General features: G+C 37.8%; 1 protein-coding gene across 6 annotated transcripts in view; it reads left to right on the top strand.

The window, feature by feature from the left end:
• ZNF827 (zinc finger protein 827) overlaps nucleotides 1-19,840 on the top strand; it is a 147,638-nt gene extending 127,798 nt beyond the window's left edge. For 2 of the 6 annotated variants that reach the window (XM_026698117.2, XM_026698119.2), the window contains 5 exons: nucleotides 1,695-1,866; nucleotides 3,943-4,133; nucleotides 9,570-9,761; nucleotides 9,859-10,036; nucleotides 14,410-19,840. In XM_026698117.2, coding sequence (XP_026553902.1) covers nucleotides 1,695-1,866; nucleotides 3,943-4,133; nucleotides 9,570-9,761; nucleotides 9,859-10,036; nucleotides 14,410-15,217 — 1,541 coding nt within the window. In that variant the 3' untranslated portion in view covers nucleotides 15,218-19,840. Of the gene's footprint in view, nucleotides 1-1,694; nucleotides 1,867-3,942; nucleotides 4,134-9,569; nucleotides 9,762-9,858; nucleotides 10,046-14,409 lie in introns of all 6 variants that reach the window. The other 4 variants (XM_087936060.1, XM_026698118.2, XM_087936061.1 and 1 more) reach the window with 3 other exon arrangements.
• Nucleotides 19,841-20,878: the final 1,038 nt, after the last annotated feature.

Consider the following 20,878-nt stretch of genomic DNA (forward strand, 5'->3'; position numbering starts at 1 on the left):
AGAATTCAGTTGCTTAAGAACAGAAAGATTTTCCCTTTTCTGAAGTCACCTCAGACCTCTGGAACATACTGTGTTAAAGGAATAAGTTAAAAAAAAAACCATTTTATCTTGATTATGATTTGATTTCTTTGTTACTATATTAGGTTTTAACTCAGACTTTAATTTTTAATGTTAACTTCAATAACTTCAGCCTTTACTGGTATTATAAATTAGCAATCCCAAACTTTGCAGCTTGGCAGCCTTGGGAGGGTGAAACTGGGCTGAGAGAGCAGTGGGCAAGCATGTGCGGATGCAGCCCTTGCACAAGTGGCGGGCTGGTGTGCACAGACATAGCTCAGCTTGTGTAAGCAGTGGGCCGGCAACCACACACGCAAGTGTCTGCTGGCCTGCTACTCGTGTAAGATAAGCTGCGTTTGCATGCACTCCAGCCAGCCACTCGTGTGGCCCAATTCCAAATACACCATGGCCAGATAGTAAGTCACAGGCCAGGGGCTGGGGTGCCCTGTTGTAAACCATCAAAAAAATTTCACTAATCACAACCATAAATTTAATAAATAAGTAAATAATAATAAAATCAAAACAACCTTTTGTCTTCAATTCTTCACTGAAAAGTATTTGCTTATTTCCTCCCACAGATGAATGGAATCTGGAATCTTCTGTTTCTGTTAGAAAATCTGCCCCCATTACATTATTATGATTGTAAGCTGTACGTTCAAACCTCATGTACGCTTCTGTAATCATACAGAAATATGATTATTAGAAAATATTCCAAATAACTTACGAACATTATATTTGCAGGTGAAAAAGAATTGAAGAGATGTACTAATGGCATTCAATTAAATTATTAGACATTTTCTTGCACAAAGTGTTATTTGTCTATAATAAAATATCAAATTAAATATTAAGAGTAAAGATTATGATCATTTTGTTTTGTACAGCTATACTTCTTGAAGTATTCCAAATGATTTCTTCTATAGTAGACTTTCCCAGTCTGGTTGAATGTGATGTATCGGATTTGGGTCACTCTGGATAGGACTCATAGTTGGGGGTCCATGAAATTGCCCACATTGGAGGAAACTGTTCTAGATCATTGCTTTGCACTTAGTGTTTTGATAAAATTGCTTTAGTGTTTTAACATGTCTGCACTGTTTTAAATTTCAGAAAGAAATAATGTTTTAGTACACCTACTGTTTATTTTTTTTTTAAATAAAATCAAAGTAGCAAATTCTTTTAAATCCCAGGGAAGCCCAGGGAATTTCAGTTTACACCTGTCTCCTCTATTAATTGAAAGCTTCACAACCCTTGCAATGTCTGGGCTCCAAAAAATCTAGATAGCCACAAGATAGCAGAAAAAAATATTATTATTTTTTAAAGTAGCAAGGTCTTACTCAAATATCCTGCAGCTGAGCCACTTCAGCTGGCAAGGAGCAGAGACAACGTTTGCACAGGTGCAAAAATTGATTGGTGCAAAGACCTTTTTGTGGAAATTCCCAGTGGGTGTTTTTTTAGAAATATAAACTTTATATAAACATAAACATAAACTTTTTATTAGAAAATTTGAGCAGGTACCCCTCATTTTGCCTCACCTGGTTCAGCAACTCTCCATAGTGATGGAAGTCCCAGGCTCGTACTTGTGACAAGAGATGCATACAAGAAATTCCACTTAGGGTTTTCTTTTTAATGTTTCTTTCCAGAAGAGAGAAAATATAAATGCCATTTGTGCCCATATGCTGCTAAGTGCCGTGCTAATCTGAACCAGCATCTGACTGTGCATTCTGTGAAGTTGGTGAGTACAGACACCGAGGACATTGTCAGTGCTGTCACATCTGAAGGCAATGATAGAAAGAAACATCCTTATTACTACAGGTGAGGATCCTGCTGAAAAACCAAGCTCAGCTCTCGGTTTCCGTTTAGGCTTGTTGGCTTATAAAAGAGCAACCACCATACTATTTATATTTAAAGATAATGATGAGTTTATTATGGCTTGCAAAAGGTTCAAATCAAAGTAATTACCATTTTGCAGTAGAACATTTTGTACATCCCCCAAAAATGAAGTAAAATGAAAAGATATTCTCTTCTTTACAGTTCTGTTGAAGGTATTGCTCTGCCAATTTGTGCTTTCCAACTTAGTTCTGAAGCTATTTTATGTCCATATATGTATGCCAGGACAAACTTCATATTTCTTAGAATGTTCTGCAATAACAGATTGAAATTCACTAACTTAAGAATTGGTCTAGCAGAAACTGAAGCCACTTTTGATATTAGTGAATTTTTGTACATCATAATTGTATCTACTGGGTAAAATCTTGACTTTTGATCTTCTGAAAACCCGTTGACATATGAATTAAACTGGGATATGAGCTATATTCTTCCAGTTATCTAGAATATGCTGCAACACTTGCTCCTGAATAAGTGCATGTCTCATTTGCCTGCTGCATCAAGGCCTTGCCTGAAAGTCTGCCATGGTTCACACTTGGGATGCAAACTGTGGGTAGCTTGGAATTTATACCAGGGGTAGTACCTCACTGGAAAGCTCCAAATCACAAACTGCCCAGTATTGGAAGTAGTACCATGATTAAATGAATGGATCCAAATAGCAAGCTGCTGTAGCCAAAAAAATTAATCATTGCAATTCCAAGCGGCCATTTCTGGATTAGTTGAGTGAATTGGCAATTGAGTATCTGGTCTGTTAATGTTCCGACAAATAGCAGGAAACACTGTAAATGTGTCAGGTGCAGAAACAATGATAATATAAGTATATGCATATTATCTTTCGAAGCAAGATTCAATCAAGGCACCACACACAGGTTAAATTAAAACATACGATTGGAACTTAAAAAAATAATGGAACAATGAAATCCATTAGTAAACAGAATTAAAAGAGATTACTTAAGTGTTCTTAGCCTAAAGAAAGCCTTATGTTCACTATTCAATTAAAGTATACAAAGAGAGTTCTGGAAAGTGTTTTATAATTTGGCCATCCAAATAAAAAGAGTTTGGTGCACTGCTTAAAACACAGATCCAGATCTACCCATCCTCAATCATAGAAACTTATTGGATGACTTCGAGGTAAACACTGCTTCTAAAATGTTAACATCCTTCTACAGGTAGAGAAAAGGCAGATAATATATTTATTTTTCCTTATCTCATGAACAGAAACAATTTTCATGAGATGACTCCTAAAATTCCTTGATCCAAGACTATTTAGGCCAGCCATTTTCAACTTTCACCCAAATGCTGGACCACAATTCCTGTTCTCTCTATCCAGCGTGAAAATGAGGGGGGGTGGGGGCTGAAAGTTGTGATCCTTTGCAACTAGAGTGCCAAATTATGGAAATGTGAGGCTTTAAATGCCAAATCAGTGCTATAAGAGAAGAACTTGTTTGCAAAATGTCCCTCACGACTATTTCTATTTGTGTATTAAGCTTTTGCCTAATCAGGCAGAAAAAGTTCCTGCACTCATTTTGGCTTACTTGTATTAAGAATTCCAGACTTTTTGGTGTTAGATTGCAAGCTGATACTGGATATTTCCAAAGCTTGGGAATTGCTCTAAAGAGCAGAATGAGTTCCCACTTTGTCCACATAGTAGGCTGACTGAACATCTTGGCAAGGCTGCAGCGCATCTTATTGCCCAAAGGAGATAGCTAGGTGATGTGCAGCATCTGGAACCTGTAGTTGTTAATTAACTTTATGATTATTTAGCATCATTATAGCATGTTCAGGATTGTTGCCTTGTGCCTGCCCTTAATCAGCTTGGCAAGGCTGTCAGTTCAGGAGCGGTTTAACAGACAAAAGAATATCTCAGAGCAATTTTAACTGAACAGTTTATAAAACCAGGAGTTAGTCAAAATGAATTAAAAAATAAAAGGCAATGTTCATCTGTGTCACAGAGCATCTATAAAAGCATACTCTTTAACATCTCCAACTTTCTCCTGCCTCCAGTTGTCATGTGTGTGGATTTGAAACAGAGCTGAATGTCCAGTTTGTCAGTCATATGTCGCTTCATGTGGATAAAGAACAATGGATGTTTTCTATTTGCTGCACAGCCTGTGATTTTGTTACCATGGAAGAGATGGAGATGAAGGCTCATGTTGCCAACAAGCATGCAGGTGATAACCTCTCTCTGTGTCCAGGTTTGTCATCTCCTGCTGCTGCTTCTGTCCCATTACCCTACATCAAGGTTTACTGATGCCATCCCAGTTTGGTCCAGACATTGCAAAATTCTGATAGCCACAATCTAAAATGGGTGATTATGGCCAAGTGGATTTTATATTCTAACCCATGTTGTCTTATGCAAAAATTACACTGTACATTATTTGGATTCTGTTCAGCACTGTGTGAAGAGTTTGTGTGTGCTAATTGCTATCATTAGATAGGAGAATGCAAGAATTCACTGAGCAGCTCTTCACACTTGTGACGGCATTTGCAAATGCTTTGTAACATGCAATATAGACTCTGCTCAGAAATTCTTTGCAGGCGCAAGTAGTAATCTTGCCTATCTTGTGTTGATATGATTTCATAAGCACCTTGTTTGTACGCCATCATAAACAAAAATGCTAAAAATAACAATGAACTGCTTATGACATACCTTCATGTCATGTCACCACCTGGATGATCTGTTGTATTAGTTTCCTATCATTTTCTCATTCTTCTGCCTGTAACTGTCTGATCCTTTCCTGCTTCAAAGTACAATTATGTTTTGTTTAAATGTTGCAAAAAACTTATTTGCATATTTGTGTATATTTCTCCTAATGTACACATGTTTACAGTTTTCCTAACGTATATGTATTTTGGCAAGCAGTTTTGTTCTACACTGTGTGCACAATTATTGGGCAAGCTGTATTTTTGAGGATTAATTTTATTATTGAACAACTACAGTGCTCCTGGTCAATCCAAAATGTTAATAAACCTCAAACCTGAATATTTAAAAAAGTAAAAGTGAGGTTATGGCTTTCTTAGGAGAATATTTATGTGTGCACAATTATTGGGCAATTATTGGTATGCAGAATTATTATGCAACTAAATGAAAAATTTCCCATATCACTCCATTTATTTTCATCCATTAAAGTGAGAATAATAAACAAACAACTCAAAATTTACAAATAAGCATTTCTGATAGTTTTAAAAAAATCAATGACCAATATAGCTACCCTTCTTTTCAATAACAGTCATAAGCCTTCCATTCATGGAATCTGTCAGTTTCTTGATCTGTTGATGATCAACTTTTTGAGCAGCAGCAACCGCAGCTTCCCAGACAATGTTCAGACAGGTGCACTGTTTTCTTTCACCATAAATCTCCCATTTAAGAAGGGCCCACAAGTTCTCAACAGGGTTTGGGTCACGTGAGGAAGGCGGCATGTCATTATTCTTTCATCTTTAAAGCCTTTTACTAGCTAGCTACTCAGTGAAGTATTTCAATGCATGCGATGGAGCATTGTTCTGCATAAAAATCATGGTGGTCTCGCAAAATGCAGACTTTTTCCTGTACCACTGCTTTAGAAGAAAGTGTCTTCTAAAAACTGGCAGTAGTTTTGGGAGTTGATTTTGAGTCAATCTTCAACCCAAAAAGGTCCAACTAGCTCATCTTTAATAATACCAGCCCATACAAGTATCCCTCCTCTAATTGCTGGAGTCTGAGTTAAAGTAGACCTCTATGCCCGTTACTGATCCAACCACAGGCACATCCATCTGGTCCGTCAAGACTCACTCTCATCTCATCAGTCCATAAAACCTTTGAAAAATCTGTCTTCAGATATTTCTTGGCCCAATCTTGCCGTTTGAACTTATGTGTCTTGTTCAGTGGTAGTCGGGTTTCAGCCTTCCTTACTTTGGCCATGTCTCTGAGCACTGAATACTTTGTATTTCTTGGCACTCCAGGTAGGTTGCAGTTCTGGAATACGACAGCATTGGAGGATAATGGATTCCTGGTAGCTGTTGATTTACATTTGATTCTTCTCAAATCTTTGGCAGTTAATGTGCATCTTTTTTTCTCAACATGTTTCTTGCGACCCTGTTGACTATTTGCGACAAAATGTTTGATGGTTCTGTGATCATGCCCCCATATCTTAGCAATTTCAAGAGTGCTGCATCCTTCTGAAAAACTTTTTACAATTTTTGACTTTTCAGTCAATTAAATCTCTTTTTTAGCCCATTTTGCCTGAGGAAAAGAAGCTGCCTAATAATTATGCACACCTTGATACAGGGCCATGATGGTGAACCTATGGCACGCGTGCCACAGGTGGCATGCAGAGCCATTTGTGCAAGCATGGGAGCTGTAGGAAAACTTACCTCACTGCACACGTACACGCCTCACAACTGATTTTCGGCTGGTTTTAGACTTTTTTTGGCCTCCCAGAGGCTTGAGGACGGCTTCTGAAGGCTTTGCAGGTCGAAAACTAGCCCTGTTTTGTCATTTCCTGTTTTTCCAAAAATACCAGAAATGATGAAACGGGGCTAGTTTTTGGCCTGCAAAGCCTGCAGAAGCCTTCCTCAAGCCTCTGGGAGGCCAAAGAATGCCTCAAACCGGCCAAAAATCAGCTGTGAGGCACAGTGCAGGTAAGGGGGGGATTGCACACGCATGCGTAGGGACTGTGGGGCATGCATTGCCTTCTGGGTGCTGGCATGCGAGCGTGAGCATGCAAGCGCACGCACAATTTTTGGCACAGGAGCCCAAAAAGGTTAGCCACCACTGATATAGGGTGTTGATCTCCTTAGGCCACAACCTCCCTCATTACACAAATACACATCACCTGAAATATTTACGCCAACTTAAAGCATTCAAATTTCAAGGGGAGGTGGAAAATATGCATAAAAATGATGATGATGTGGTCAAAATACTCACTTGCCTAATAATTGTGCACAAGGTGTACATATGTGTGTTTCTGTCCTAATACACATTTTGTAGGGGGTTTTAGAGCTAAAACTGCATAACTAGATTTGGAAAAATGCATACATTGGTTTATAACTTGCATTTGGTTTTGTCTCTAAATTTTGAACCGTGAACTACACAAAACTAAATTAAAATACAAACCAAAATAAGACTGTTTGTTAAACCAATACTTGCTTTCCTTTTTCTCAACTGTGTTATCTGCAAAAAAAGTGCATTTCACTGAACATCAATGCTAAATAAATTGAGAAGGAAAAACATTTCCTGTCAGTGCCCAAATATTTTGGAGTTCTAATTCAGACTGGAAATAGAAGACTTATCTACTAGATTTACTGCAAACCCTATTATTTAATGAAGGTCTTTAGGCATTTTCAGTGGTGGTGAAAAAAGATTTTGTCAGGCATAAACTGCTTTGGTTAGGATGTTAATAGGTTCCACAGCTTAATTTCCCATTGATTTTCATTTTGCCTAAGGAATAATGCAATATAATTTGTCCAATTATAATTATTTGAAAAATTAAAATAATTAGAATCCCAACATTGCATTAACACTCCAGTTCCTGTGGGCAAGTGCCTGGAAAATTTAGTCATATGGGACTGTCACTGATAAAAGAAAAATGAAGTATTTTAATCCTGCTTGGAACTTCACGTATGCATAAGGCAGAATAGAAGGGAACAAACTAGTCCTTTTTTTTTCTGGACTGAGGAGCAGGCAGATAAAGGAAATAGGTAAATGTAGCAGTCCCTATATTGTCAATGTGTCCCTCTCAAAGATCCTTCAAGAGTTTGCAATGAAATTCTAATGCTTAATGTGACAGAATTGGAAAAGTATTAAGCACATTTAATCAGCTTCAATGTATTTAAGTAGTTCTGCTGTAATTACAATCTGCTGCATGTTAATTAGATTTAGTTGTGCCAGGACCCTGTCAATTTCTTTGTTCTGACCACCATTGCTTTTGGGAGAGCAGTCTCTGACATGTCACTCAAAGGCCACAGCCTTACTGCTTTGAAATAATTGTAAATTGGTACAAGTGGTACAAAAGCATCATATACAGCTAACTGTTTTTAAAAACTCATCGGTATAATAATGCTACTTCTATAAGTGGGATACATGGAACTGTTCAGCCAAGTAAATACTAATCAATCCAGCTGTTGTTCCCAAATATAAAATTGTGTATTAATGTGCCATACACAGATTCATTATAAACAATCTGGACACAATCTTCTACAAAAAGGTACATGGAAGAGATTACTGTAGACTTGGTAATTCCAGAAAGAAGAAGAAAAGGCAGCATTTTAACTACAGAAAAAAAAGCTAGAAGCCTGACTTCATATATTAATAACTGTAGAGGTGATAGAAACACTGAGATAAAAGTTCTTCCCATCCCATCATCCTTTTTGCTCTCTGGCACTTCAGAAACAAGTTCAAGCTGGCTGGTGATCATCTTTGTCCCAGAAGATACATCACAAGGATTATTAGTTCACTCTTGTTTTGCAGAGCCTACAAAGTAAGATCTGGCAGGCAAAAGAGGTGTCTATTTGGGTCTTAAATCTAGAATGAGATATACATTGGACACTAACCCCCTCAAAAAAAAAGCCTTACTTCATTTCAGAAAGGAAATCATACTTAAAAAGATCAAAACTTCCTGCCAATAATTTCCTTTAGCCATGTGCTCAATCACTCACATAATGACTTGCTGAAGTGACTCCAGGCAACCCAAAGCACACTTGACCAATATCTTAGAGGCATTCTTAAGTGTTTTATGCACTGCTTTGGATTTTACCTGTTGGAAATTTAACTTTGTTAGCAAGGCTGGCTTGTACACTGACAGTTCCAAAACAACATTGCTAACTTAGTGAAATTATAAGAATTCATTAAAATCTAACAAGCACCTACAGTCCAAGAAATGCCATTTTCCTGAAATAAAGCACAAAAATTATATCAGTGTTATCCATGCAATAAATAGTTCAAAGCTTAGTTTTAGATCGATGATAAGGTCAGTCCGGGGGCTCTGGCTACATTCTCAGGGTAGCTAGGCAACCTTCTCTTCCAAATCAGCTTCAGCTTCATTCCCTTATATTAACGGTAAAATAAAGTTTTGTTAAAGCTTGTTGGTGCAAAACTGCAGGCTAATTCAACATAACCCAACACTAGCCATAACATAAAAACATGCTGTTAAACAGGGCCCTTTCACTTGGTCAACTTATTAATTTTTTATCTCCTTAAAATGCAGATGTATTTTGCAGAGCACCTACTCTTCAACTTTGCAGCTGCTCAGGAGGAGGACATAAATAAACCAGCATCCACCAATGTCCACCACCCATCCATAATCTGTTTGCTTTGGTATTTAAATCAACTGACCTTTTGCAGAGGACGTGGGAAGGATTGTGAAGATAAATTGAGCCATTCGGTTTACTAAGAGAGACAGACGTAATAGCTTGAAGTGCTTAATCTGAGTTTCAAGGAAATACAGTTGTACCCAGGAAAGCTTAAATTTGTTTAGCTTAATTAATTAAAGAGGAGGCTGCATTTAACCCAATCAACTTAGATTTGCATTGTGTAGGTAGGGATGCACAAAGACAGATGCTTCTATGTATGGATCTCTGAGCTGAATTGCTTTCATGCTGATTTCAATAAGCAGGTTAATGTTTCGCATTGATTCCTTTGATTTTGTTTTTTCTAGGTGAAGAAAGGAAAACACCCAGTGATTCAACCAGTCCTTCTTCTTCTTCCTTGTCAGCACTTAGTGATTCTGCTAATAGTAAAGAAGAAGCAGATATCAGCCCCAAACCCAAGGGACCCAATAACCTGCTAGTTATTTCCGTAGTGCCTGGTAGTCAGACTCTATTAAATGCGGAAGAAAAATCAGAGAAAGGTAAAAAGTTGGCGAAGGAATGCAAAGTGACTCCCTCCACTTTCTCAAGGCTGTCGTGCGTGACTTAGGTAATAGTGTCTGTAATTTCCTTCTGCAGGTTTTGAATGTGTTTTCTGTAACTTTGTCTGCAAAACAAAAACCATGTTTGAGCGCCATTTGCAAATCCACCTGATTACACGGATGTTTGAATGTGATGTGTGCCACAAGTTCATGAAGACTCCTGAGCAATTACTGGAGCACAAGAAATGCCATACTGTCCCCACTGGTGGGCTCAAGTAAGGAAAGCAAGTACACAAACTTTTACTGTGTTAAGTACCTTGATCACTGTGGAAGTAGGAACGGAGATACTTGCATGGGAGAACATGGAAATGTTGGGGGTGATAAAGCCAGAGAGCTTATTAGGAAGAACAAATTTAAGTTGCTGTAAATCAGGAAAAGGCAACGTACAGCAATGTGTCGCACTTCTTATGTTGCTGAACTATATCTCTCAGCATCCCAAGGAAACATGGTTAATAGTGATGGTGGGAGTTATAATTCAGTACCATTTGAAATATCACATGTTACCTAGTGGCTACTAGAAAGGAAACCCACCTGGCTTCTTAGGTGCACGGATGCTGCACTAAACAAGAATGATAGTGTTGAGTATTACTGTTTTTATTTTTAACCAACAGCGGCATAAATGTTTGGTGTGTCTGTAGCGAAAATAGATCCATAGGATCAGGATCAGATATATGAACATTCTTAAACATTGCCTTATGATAATGACATTAAAAGTTGTTAAACTAATTCAAAGAAATACAGATAAACGTATTGAATGGATTATTTTTAAAATAAGTAAATATTATCTACTGTTGGTAGGTCTTCATGGTATGTTACAGATATGTTACATTACCTATAAGTACTGTATTAGTTGGAAATTCTAGAATGCAGTTCCAATGTATCAGTGCTAGGTTGACTAATCCTGACTGATAATTTTTTAACATCAGTTACCAATGATGGCTTCAAATTTATATTAGAAGTTTTTTAAGCCTTAGTTTTCAGCCTAATAAAGACACAAATGCTACCACAACATGGTAATCTGGTTTGAAATGGAGTAGGCATATGCCATCAGTAGTAGCAGATCACTGGATTAAAATATTAATATTCAGTTATATGTTTATCAGTTATGATTAGGAACAGTTACTCTGAAATGTGTGAAAGCATGAATGCAACATTCTCTGATTCATTAAAGCAGCTGTATCTTTCATGGCTACTTTTATGAGTTACAAAGAGCTCATGGCCCAAATGTTTACATTTGTAACAGTTTAGAACTTCCACATGATAATTGATGGTAAAGTATTTTCAGTAATTTCTATTATCTATAAACTCTTAAATCATTACACTATTAAAAGTCACTAATAATTAATCTAATGCAAGCATTTCTGAGAATTAAGTCTTCTTATATTTGTAAGTCTTACTCTATTCAACTGACAGTTGGGGCCTCTAAATTTGTATTGTTTATATATTTATGTAAGTATTTAAAGACTGCCCCGATTTGTACAGACTTTAGATGACAAACCACAATTTAATATGCCATAAAATTTAAAGGATCAATAATAATAGTAATAACAAATTGTCAGTGATGGTTTCTTGAACACCACTAATTCAAAAATATTAATGATACTGAAAAGGAAAATGATATTTTCAAGGCTGTGGTCTCATTTATGGATAATAGTAAACATGTTGAAATTCTGTTGATGTCAGCAGCAGATTCCGTATATGCTTAACAGTTCTTTTGTACAATTATTCCACTGTAGTAGTCCCTGCCCCCATTGGTACAGAAATAGAGAACCAATGACTAGAAGTACAGTTTGCTATTAATCTCAGTGGGATTTCTTTATCACCTTTTATATTTATTGATATAAAAATACATCCGTGAAAGTGCAACCAGCAACAATTTAATAAAACACAATAATTTCAATGAAAAATGTGAATGTAATAAAAACATTGCAGAGAAAGTCAGGGATGACCAATCTTGGCAACTTTTAAGTCTAGTGGACTTCAAGTCCCAAAATTTCCCAGTCAGTGTGGCTGGCTAGGGAACTCTGGGAATTGAAGCCCACAGGTCTTAAAGTTGCCAAGATTGTACACACCTGGTTTAAAGTGTTTCTTCCAAGAGTTTCAGTGACTTTTAACTTCTTCCTGTAAAAGTTTAGAATTGCTCCTTTCAAGATTTAGAATCAAATGAAATGGTGTCATGAGGCACTCCTTTCATTGTGAAATAGAGCTTACTGCTTTTAAATTTTCTCAAAGCATTGAACATGATTAGCATCTCTTGGATGAGAGGACTGTCCCCCCACAGAAGCCAAAGAGTTCTGCCACGCTCACTCTGTGTAAATCTCACCTTTTTGCAGAGGCAAGGGGGACATATGGTAGCAAAAGTTGGGATTGTCAAATGGAGTTGCAGAAGACTAAAAACAGCATAAGCAAGCACTGTCTTCTGCACACAGATGTGCACAAAAGGAAAAGAACCACGTGGCAGGATGAATTGAATATTTGACTACCCTCCAGAAACTGCCAGGAAATTACAGGGATATATTAAGAGCAATGGGAGCCTAGTCATGAGCAGGCATTTTTGGAGGGTGGGTATATGGTATATGATCAAAATCAGTATCAAGTTCAAAAAGTACTTAATGCACCCTGTGAAATGGATTTATCTGCTGTTGAATCAGGATGACTATATGTAGACTACATGCAATTAAACTATTCCAATTAGCCTATTTATTTCACTACTGTAGTTTGCAAAAGTACTTGGGCTGCATTATCGGATGTGAATAAAGTTAAATCTACACTACTTTATGAAGTTTGAAAATTACATTTAAAGTAATTAAATATTTTGATATATAGAGAAAATGTTTTACTAGAATATTGGGGAAAGTGATAGGCAGTAAGTTAAACAATTACAACATCCTATCAGATTCTCAATTTTTAGATTGTTCTGAAAACAAGGTACAACTTTAAAACAGCTAAATATGCTTGAAGTGGGAGGACATTTTGCAAAAAAAGGTTTGATCTTGGAATATTTTCTAGCCCTCATCCCTCTTGTCTTTAAATTGAAGAAATACAACAAATGAAAACATCAGATGGTTCTGTGTATTCTTAGATTGTATGGTGATTTCACGTGTTCAGCAGTAGGAGTGAGCATCCCTTTGGGATGGAAGGCAGGGAGTGTGGCGAAATGTAGTATAGCCCCTCTCTTTTCTTGGAGTTTGTTGGAGTGATGTTTAGGAAGGCAGACAGATGCTGCACATAAGCACCTTATACTTCCAAATGCTCCTTTTTTGCCTTGTAAGGTTGAACTGCTGAGCAGATCTATTAAGCAGCCCCAGAAAATCCATGTCATACAAGAGGAGAAAATAATCACTCCAGGAAGCACTTAACAGAGAAAAAATATTAAAACAAAATCTGGAAGATGAGCCCATAGGAAAATCGTGCCACATGAGTCCTGTGGCTCAACCAGCAGGTTGGAAGGGGTGGCAGATTGAGTCCCTGATGTGGCCATCAAGATTGCCCATTGTTTCTCCAGCTGCTGCCAACCAGCAAGTCATGGAAGGCTTTTGCTGCTTCAGCACCTACTGTTTAATTTTAAATATCACTTGGCATTGCAAAAAAGCAGCTGGCATTCTCCTGAAGTCTCCCTTACAAGCCCAGCCCACAGTTCACTTGCTGTTTAATTTTGAGTTTTGCAATGGCATTTGCTTCTTTTGTGTCAAAGTCACTGAAATACAGCATCTTCTGGTCTTCTTGCCTTTGCAATGGCTCATCTGGAAAAGAACTCTTTTCTCCAAGAGACATTGAGGAGCAAGGTTACCATAGAAATGATGATATCACCCTATAGAGACAAATAATGTATAAGGGTTTGTTTTTTTAAGATAGAAGGAGAGAGCTGGCATCTCCCAAGGTAAAAATTTTAAAAGCAAGTTGGGAGGTAGACGTTGCAGTGGAGAAAACCTTAAGTAGTAATATGGTTACACCAAATTCAGTAAATATTTATTTATTAATAAAACATTAACGATTAGACTAAAGCTTAATTAAAAGCTTCATTCATACTTTATATTCTGGTTATATCAACGTTGTAGTTTAAAATGTGTCTGATAAATCTTTCCATTTTCTGTGTAGTCAGTTGCTGAAAAACAAAAGAAAAAGACAATAGTTTGAAAAATGATTTTTTTAAAAATTGCAGGGTTAATAGGTTATGGTTAGGGCTTGCACTTTAACACACACACCCATGAAGCTCCCAAGGGATTTGATCAGTGACATCATGATGATAGGTACAACTGAACTGAATCGTAGCCCTTAGAGGGATTTGGGGAGGGAAGTGAAACATATAAGTCATCATTTTGTCTTGATCCTTTCAGGGCCTTCCAAAGCAGAGAAAAAAGCTGTCCCTCCCAAAGCAGAGAAAAAAATCAGCCTGATGAATAGCTTAAATTCCCGCAAAACTTTAGTTATCAATTTTTTTACCCCTAAGCAAAAGAAAAACATGCTATAGAAATAAGTCCTGCATACTCTGAGAGACATTAAAAGGTTCTGGGAACTCTATATGTGCTGTAAGTTGCTCCCAGCTGATCTAGATCCACGTATCAATCTATATTTTACATTTTCACAGGTGTCCCTTCTGCATTTATTCCACAAACCGTCCAGCAGCAATGGAATGCCATTTGAAAACCCACTACAAAATGGAGTACAAGTGCCGGATCTGCCAAGCAGTGAAAGCCAATCAGCTCGAGCTGGAAATGCACGTTCGAGAGCATCGCCTTGGCAACCACTACAAGTGCGATCAGTGTGGCTATCTTTCAAAGACTGCCAACAAGCTGATAGAGCATGTGCGTGTGCATACAGGGGAACGCCCTTTTCACTGTGACCAGTGCAGCTACAGCTGTAAACGCAAAGACAATCTCAACCTGCACAAGAAACTCAAACATGCACCCCGGCAGACATTCAGCTGCGAAGAGTGCCTCTTCAAGACCACCCACCCGTTTGTCTTCAGCCGCCATGTGAAGAAACATCAAAATGGAGACTGCTCTGAAGAGGAAAAAAAGGGGCAGGGTGTGAATTTCAAGGAAGCCAGCCCCCTGCTCATGGCCAACAGTTCCCGCACCCTCTTGTCCCCTCTCTCAATGATGTCAGCCTCCCATGCTCTACAGACAGTGGCCATGTCAGCTGCTCAAAGTGGCGGGACAGAGCCAAACCTGGCGCTGAGGGCCTTGACCATAAATGGCACTTCCCTGTGCTTTGATAAATACCGGAACTCTGAGTTTGCCCACCTCATTCCCTTGACCATGTTTTTCCCCAAAAACCACTTTGAAATCACATTCCATTCACCTCAACCACAGACCCTACACGTGGATGACACTTCGCCGAAGCACTCCTTCCTGGCCTATCTCGGACTAACAGAAAGAGCAGAAGCTCTCTAGGACAGCCTCCTCTCTACCAAAAATCCTCCACACCCCACCTCCGACCCACCCACCAGACTCCAAGCAGGTTTTATTTCAAACCATAGACCCAAGAGTTTGGCTGCCCAACTAATTGTACAATATATTGTTAGTGGTAAGATACAGCAAAGAAAATGGCGCCACGCGTCTCCTTAATACTTGCCCATGAAGGCTGCTTTGTTAAACCTTCAGACAGACGACCTCCTACATATTTCTATTTTCAGAAGCATGTTTCTGTACTCTCATCTGAGAAACACTTTTGTCTCTTTTAAGCTGAATAAGAGTGTCCTTAATGGCAGTCAGCACTAGCTAAGATGACCCTTTGATGCATTTGACTTTGGGTTGTGAATCTGAGCATTTCTAAAAAAAGAGTCTGTGTGCCATGGCATTGCTTTTGCACATTCTTTTGTACTGGCTTATTTAATATGAACTTAAGAAGCTGCCTTATGCTGCATCAGACAGTCCACCGAGCCCAGTATTGTCTATTATGATTGACACCAGTTCTCCAGGGTCTCGGATAGAAGTCATATCTAGCAGCTGCTTCCTGAGATTTCTTAACTAGAGATGCTGGTGGCTGAATCTGGGATCTTTATACATACAAAGCATGTGTTCTACCACTGAGCTGTAGCTCCACCCCTGTGAAACATTGCATTTGTCCAGGCTTGCTCACCTTGCCTGCTTCTCTTTTACTGCTCAGTTTATGGAATGTAAGAACAACAATCAAGAAGAACTAGCATGGCAGTCAGTCTTGCTAGGAATTTGCTATGTTAATAGCGGCTAGTCTAGTCTCACATCTTAAGAGTTTGGTGATCAGAGCAAAAGCAGAAGAGGGGAAATTTCTTTAACCTTGCAAGGTGATGCTATTCCATATAGCAACTTTTTTCTTACATGGAGATATTCTCTATGGCCAGTGCATGTACACATGTAACATGAAGGGCTTTTCTCTGTGTACACATTTAGGTAGCCAAGTTTTCATACCTGCTGCTCCATGGGTTTATTCCTGTTCTGACCCTTCCCAGCAAAAAAAACAAACACTCCTTTTACCCTTGAAATAATGCAGTCAATGTGATTATCTCTATGAAGGAAAAAAGATAATGTTTAAAGCAGTCCTGAGTACTTAACAGTCATGTATGAGAAGGCAGCTAGATTTATAAACAACAAGTGTGTTGTATACATGCCCCCCAATTTGATTGTTTGGTTACATCCGTGTGACTTGGTCCTTTTTAAAAATACTTTTGGATACAAACACCCAAGGTCAAGGTACATATGATAAGGCATATGTTTTAGACTGGACATAACACATTACATTTAAATTGCTGCTTTCCTTGGTCAGATAACTGGAGGCAGAAACGTGATCATTTTGCCAACTCACTTCTAGCAACAAAGAAAAATATCTGATTCAAAAATATGTGCACTATTCAAATTTGATGCAAGGCGACTACAGAAAAATATAGCAAACATCCCTCAGGCCACAAATTCCCATCTACTCATTCTCAGTTGGTTTGAATGCAGTGGTTAGCTTAGTTTGTGAGGGCAAGGATGCACATTTAGAAGTGATTAAACCCAGAAGAAGGAATTTTAGAAAGGAAGGATCTCTTAAATACTGGGCATTAGGGCTCAGACTAAATAAAGGCAGGTTTTGCACAGAGGTTGAGTCTTGCACTAGTATGTTTCTCACTAGCAAAAAAAAAAGTAAAAGTAAGAAACATATCAAAGATAATGTTTCTTTTTTTTACTGAAAAATATGTACATTTGAAAAGTAGGTGCAAGTTCTTTCAAATGGAAGGAGAAAAAGGTGCTGTTTAATTATAGAATTCTCTTTTATATGTCCAATTATTCAGCTATACTGGCAACTTTGTGTCCTGTCCCCTTCACCTTATTTGTAGCCCTTTATAACATTTGCTAATGCTTACTCAAGTATACTCTTCTAGGAAGGTAACTTTATATTTTCTTAAGGCTCTTATTTTTAGTCATTAAAATGACATAAATATTGCACTTTATTGCAGTAGAAGCAAATGTTGCATTCCTAGCGGTTGATCTTCTAAATGTTAACATTTCCTAAGATTTTCAAAAAATGCCCATGCGCTGAACATTTATTATAAATCACTATCATAAATGTTTTCCCCACTAAAGAAATATGGGGGGTGGGGGTGTTCAAAGATCTTGCAACAAAGAACAAGGAAAGAGAAAGCCTAAATACTAGCAATTTATGACACTGAAGTAACACGCATAGTCAAAATAATGAAAGTTCACTAAGTTTAACCAACGTAGGGCCTTATTTGGCTAACTGTTATGGTAAAATAACTCATTGTTTTAAATCTCCTAAGAGAAATTTTGGGACCCTGTTTATTGCACTAAAGCCTGATAAAAATACTTTCAGAAATGTTGGGAACTATTCACCAAAAGATAAGGTTGGTATAATGTGATGAACTAACCGTGACATAGTGCCACAGAGGTGGCATTGCAATACTATGCAATAGTCAGCATCACTTCTTGGAGCCTTCCCCCAGCTGTTCATCATGCTGGCAGAGGCTGCTTGGTGATGGAAGCCCAATACAGGCTGAAGACATGAGACACCCTGAAGACATAAAATAGAGGAAGGCTGAGTTCCTGTTCCTGTTCCCATGACATGATTAACCTCATCCATGTGCCAAGTAATACTCACCATCCATCGTGCGCAAGCAACAATCAAGGATGGATTGGTCCATGGGCTGGGAACCTGTTTTAAATTCTGCTGTTGTTGAGGGAACCAGAAGACTTGTTTTCCTTTTTTTTTTCACCCTACATCAGAGTGAAAAAATAAATTTGGAGAAGGGTGTTTTTACCCATTTCCTACATGCTTTTTTTTCCCTGCTATTCAGTCACAAGAGGGTGGAAACCAAATCAGCCAAATAGTCAAGGTGGGGAAAAAAAACCTTTTACAGGCCTCTCTAAAATTTCATCTCTATCCTAGGCAAGATCTGTGTTAATTAACCCCGTGGTCAGCGGCAATATGGCTAACCAGAGGGATTTAATTTATTCTTTGCAAACTTGTTTATGGCTAGTTCTAAGTCCCTCGTGGCTGGTTGCTATCTCAGTTAACCCTGTTGGCCCGATAAGTGTCATGGGGAAAAGGCCATTAATAGCCCCCTCCTTTCCTTGTTTCCAGTGATGCACATCTTGGGGAATAGGGCTCCTGTGCACCCTAACAACCTCATGAGTCCTGAAACCTGGCAACAGAAGACTAGTAAAGAATGGGATGGGATCTGAAAGCTACACAGTGCTCTGTCATATGGGAGTAGAGCTGTGGCAGATCCAGCTGTGCCACAGTAATGGTGTTGTAATAGTACAGGTAGGATTTTGCAAATGAATGAATGATCTGGCCAATTTCTCTTACCTAGAACGTGGCTGCAACAGCATTGCCAAATAGTGAATAAGAGTTTGAGCTCAATTATCTAATCCGGCCTCCCCCAACCCAGTACCTTCTATGCATGTTGGATTATGGCTTTCTTCCATCCCAGACAGCATACTTTGGCGGTGATTAAAGTTATGCATCAATTCATGTGGCCAGTAACAGACTGAAGCAACCTAAGCTCTGGAGGTTTGGGAAACTTGTTTTGGGAGTGATCTTGAAGCAATTATTCAGCTACAGTTGCCATTAAAGTATAAGCTTCATAAATCTCTTCAACTGATAATTTTGGAAGAAATAAAGTTAATCCTCATTAGGGAGCATAATAATTTAGAATGCTAACAATTTGTGGCAAAATAATGGAGATTTCTTCCTACAAGTGGCTACTGCAATTACATATATTCAAGGTGTTTTAAGTTAACTTCCAAGCAACAGGCAACCCTATAAAAAAAGAAAAAATATAAGTATTGTGTCAGCAAGTAAGCTACGCATGCATAGGAATGTTATAAGCATTTTTTTCTGTAAACCAAATAGTGCAATATACATAGGGGATTTCAAGGAATGAGAGTATTATGATGCTATGAGCAATTTAATGCCTTGGATTTAACCAGTTTCCTTTTGTATTTGTTTGTCATAGTAATGCTTAATGTAATTGGGCAGCTTTATTTAGCACTTTGACCACTGAATTATTTCTGGAAAGTTAATTATGCATTGTTTCTGTTTAAGAGGAAAAAAAAGAATTTGAGGTTTTTTTATTTTTGTAAGAAAAAAATATACGGTATTTATCAGAGCCCTTGCATACCCAAGAATTGGTTCGCTGTTTGACACTAAAACTAGGAATGCTCACTAATATACCCTTTGCTTGTTAAAAAAAACTTAATGTTTGTACCAACGGTTCACTTTGTACCTGTTTTTCCTCACTATGCACTCCTTAAAATAGGCTGGCTTCTTGTTTTCAATTGGTTAGATTCTCAGCACCTTTCTTGCTTTCCCTTTTTCTTTTAACTTGCTGTATCATATTCAAATATCACACTGTCAAGGTTTGTGTACATTAATGGAAATTTGTAATGTATAAAGCTTTTTTTTGCATTATAAGGCTGTACAGGGTCATTTTGACAGTAATTAGTATATTTCTCTGCATCTTACGTTGCATTGCCAATTTCTAGTGTATCCAGTTTGGAAGTATATATACTCAAATTAAAGCAAAGTTGTCTATACTCTGCAGCTTAGTCTTTCTTTCAGCATTGTTTTATTATTTACATGTATAGAGACTCTACATTCCATAATAAAGTTGTACTTATGCTTCCAACTCCTTAGTTCAAATCAAAGTACGTTAGTGAAGGCTGTTGTTTTGCTCTGTTATTTCTTAATTTTATGCACAATTTAATCTATAAAGTCCTGTTGTTTGAATGTCACTGGGCAGCAGAGGAGATTGGAGGGGGTCAGAATGGAGCTATAGATTATATTATAACTAAATGACCAATGTTGCCTGCTGGTACCTCTTTTGGCACCTGCCACCAAGCTCTATTCTCCACCTGAATATATAATAATAGAGGGTTTTTTTAGTGTTTTCTAAATTAAAAAGTATAATAAAATGTAAATCAAACAACCTTTATTTCCATTTTTTGTCTAGCCTTAGAAAGGCCCTGATGCATTCTTAGAAAATAAAAGTAATACTATAATGTTTTACTAGAAAAAAGACTCACCTGCCTAAGAGAACAGGTTGGTAGGGAATAAACTAACCAGTTTGCCCTATGGTGAAGATAAATAGTGTGATTGGCTACAGCCCTAATGTCTGTCTTTGGCTAAGAATGTTCCTAGCAAATATCCCAAATTCAAAATGTGCCTAAAAGAAACTGAATTTAGGATCACCTCACTTTTCACATTATACGCATTATTTTTTCTTCATATTTTATTTAGGATACAATCCTGCAAGAATATTCCTTGAAGTTATGACTGGGGGACTTATATCTGCAAACCTAAGACTATATATAATACAGATTCTGTAGAATCTCCTTTTTTTTTCTTGGGTTTCCATGAAATAATGTAGTGAATGCAGATAAATTCTCCAAGAGTTTAGGTTCTCAACTATAAATGGAACATCAGCTTGATCTTGCTATACAGGGAACAAGCAGTTGGAAAAAATCAAACACCAACAAACTATTCAGGCGGTGGCTTTCTCCTCCTAGGAGAGTTTCCCGAAAAGAAGACAGTTTTTATTTATTTCAGGTTTTTATCTTTTCTGAAGCTACTGG

Source organism: Pseudonaja textilis, chromosome 6 (genome assembly GCF_049901715.1).
Source record: "Pseudonaja textilis isolate UNSWEBS1 chromosome 6, rPseTex1.2, whole genome shotgun sequence".
NCBI classification, from domain to species: Eukaryota; Metazoa; Chordata; class Lepidosauria; order Squamata; family Elapidae; genus Pseudonaja; species Pseudonaja textilis.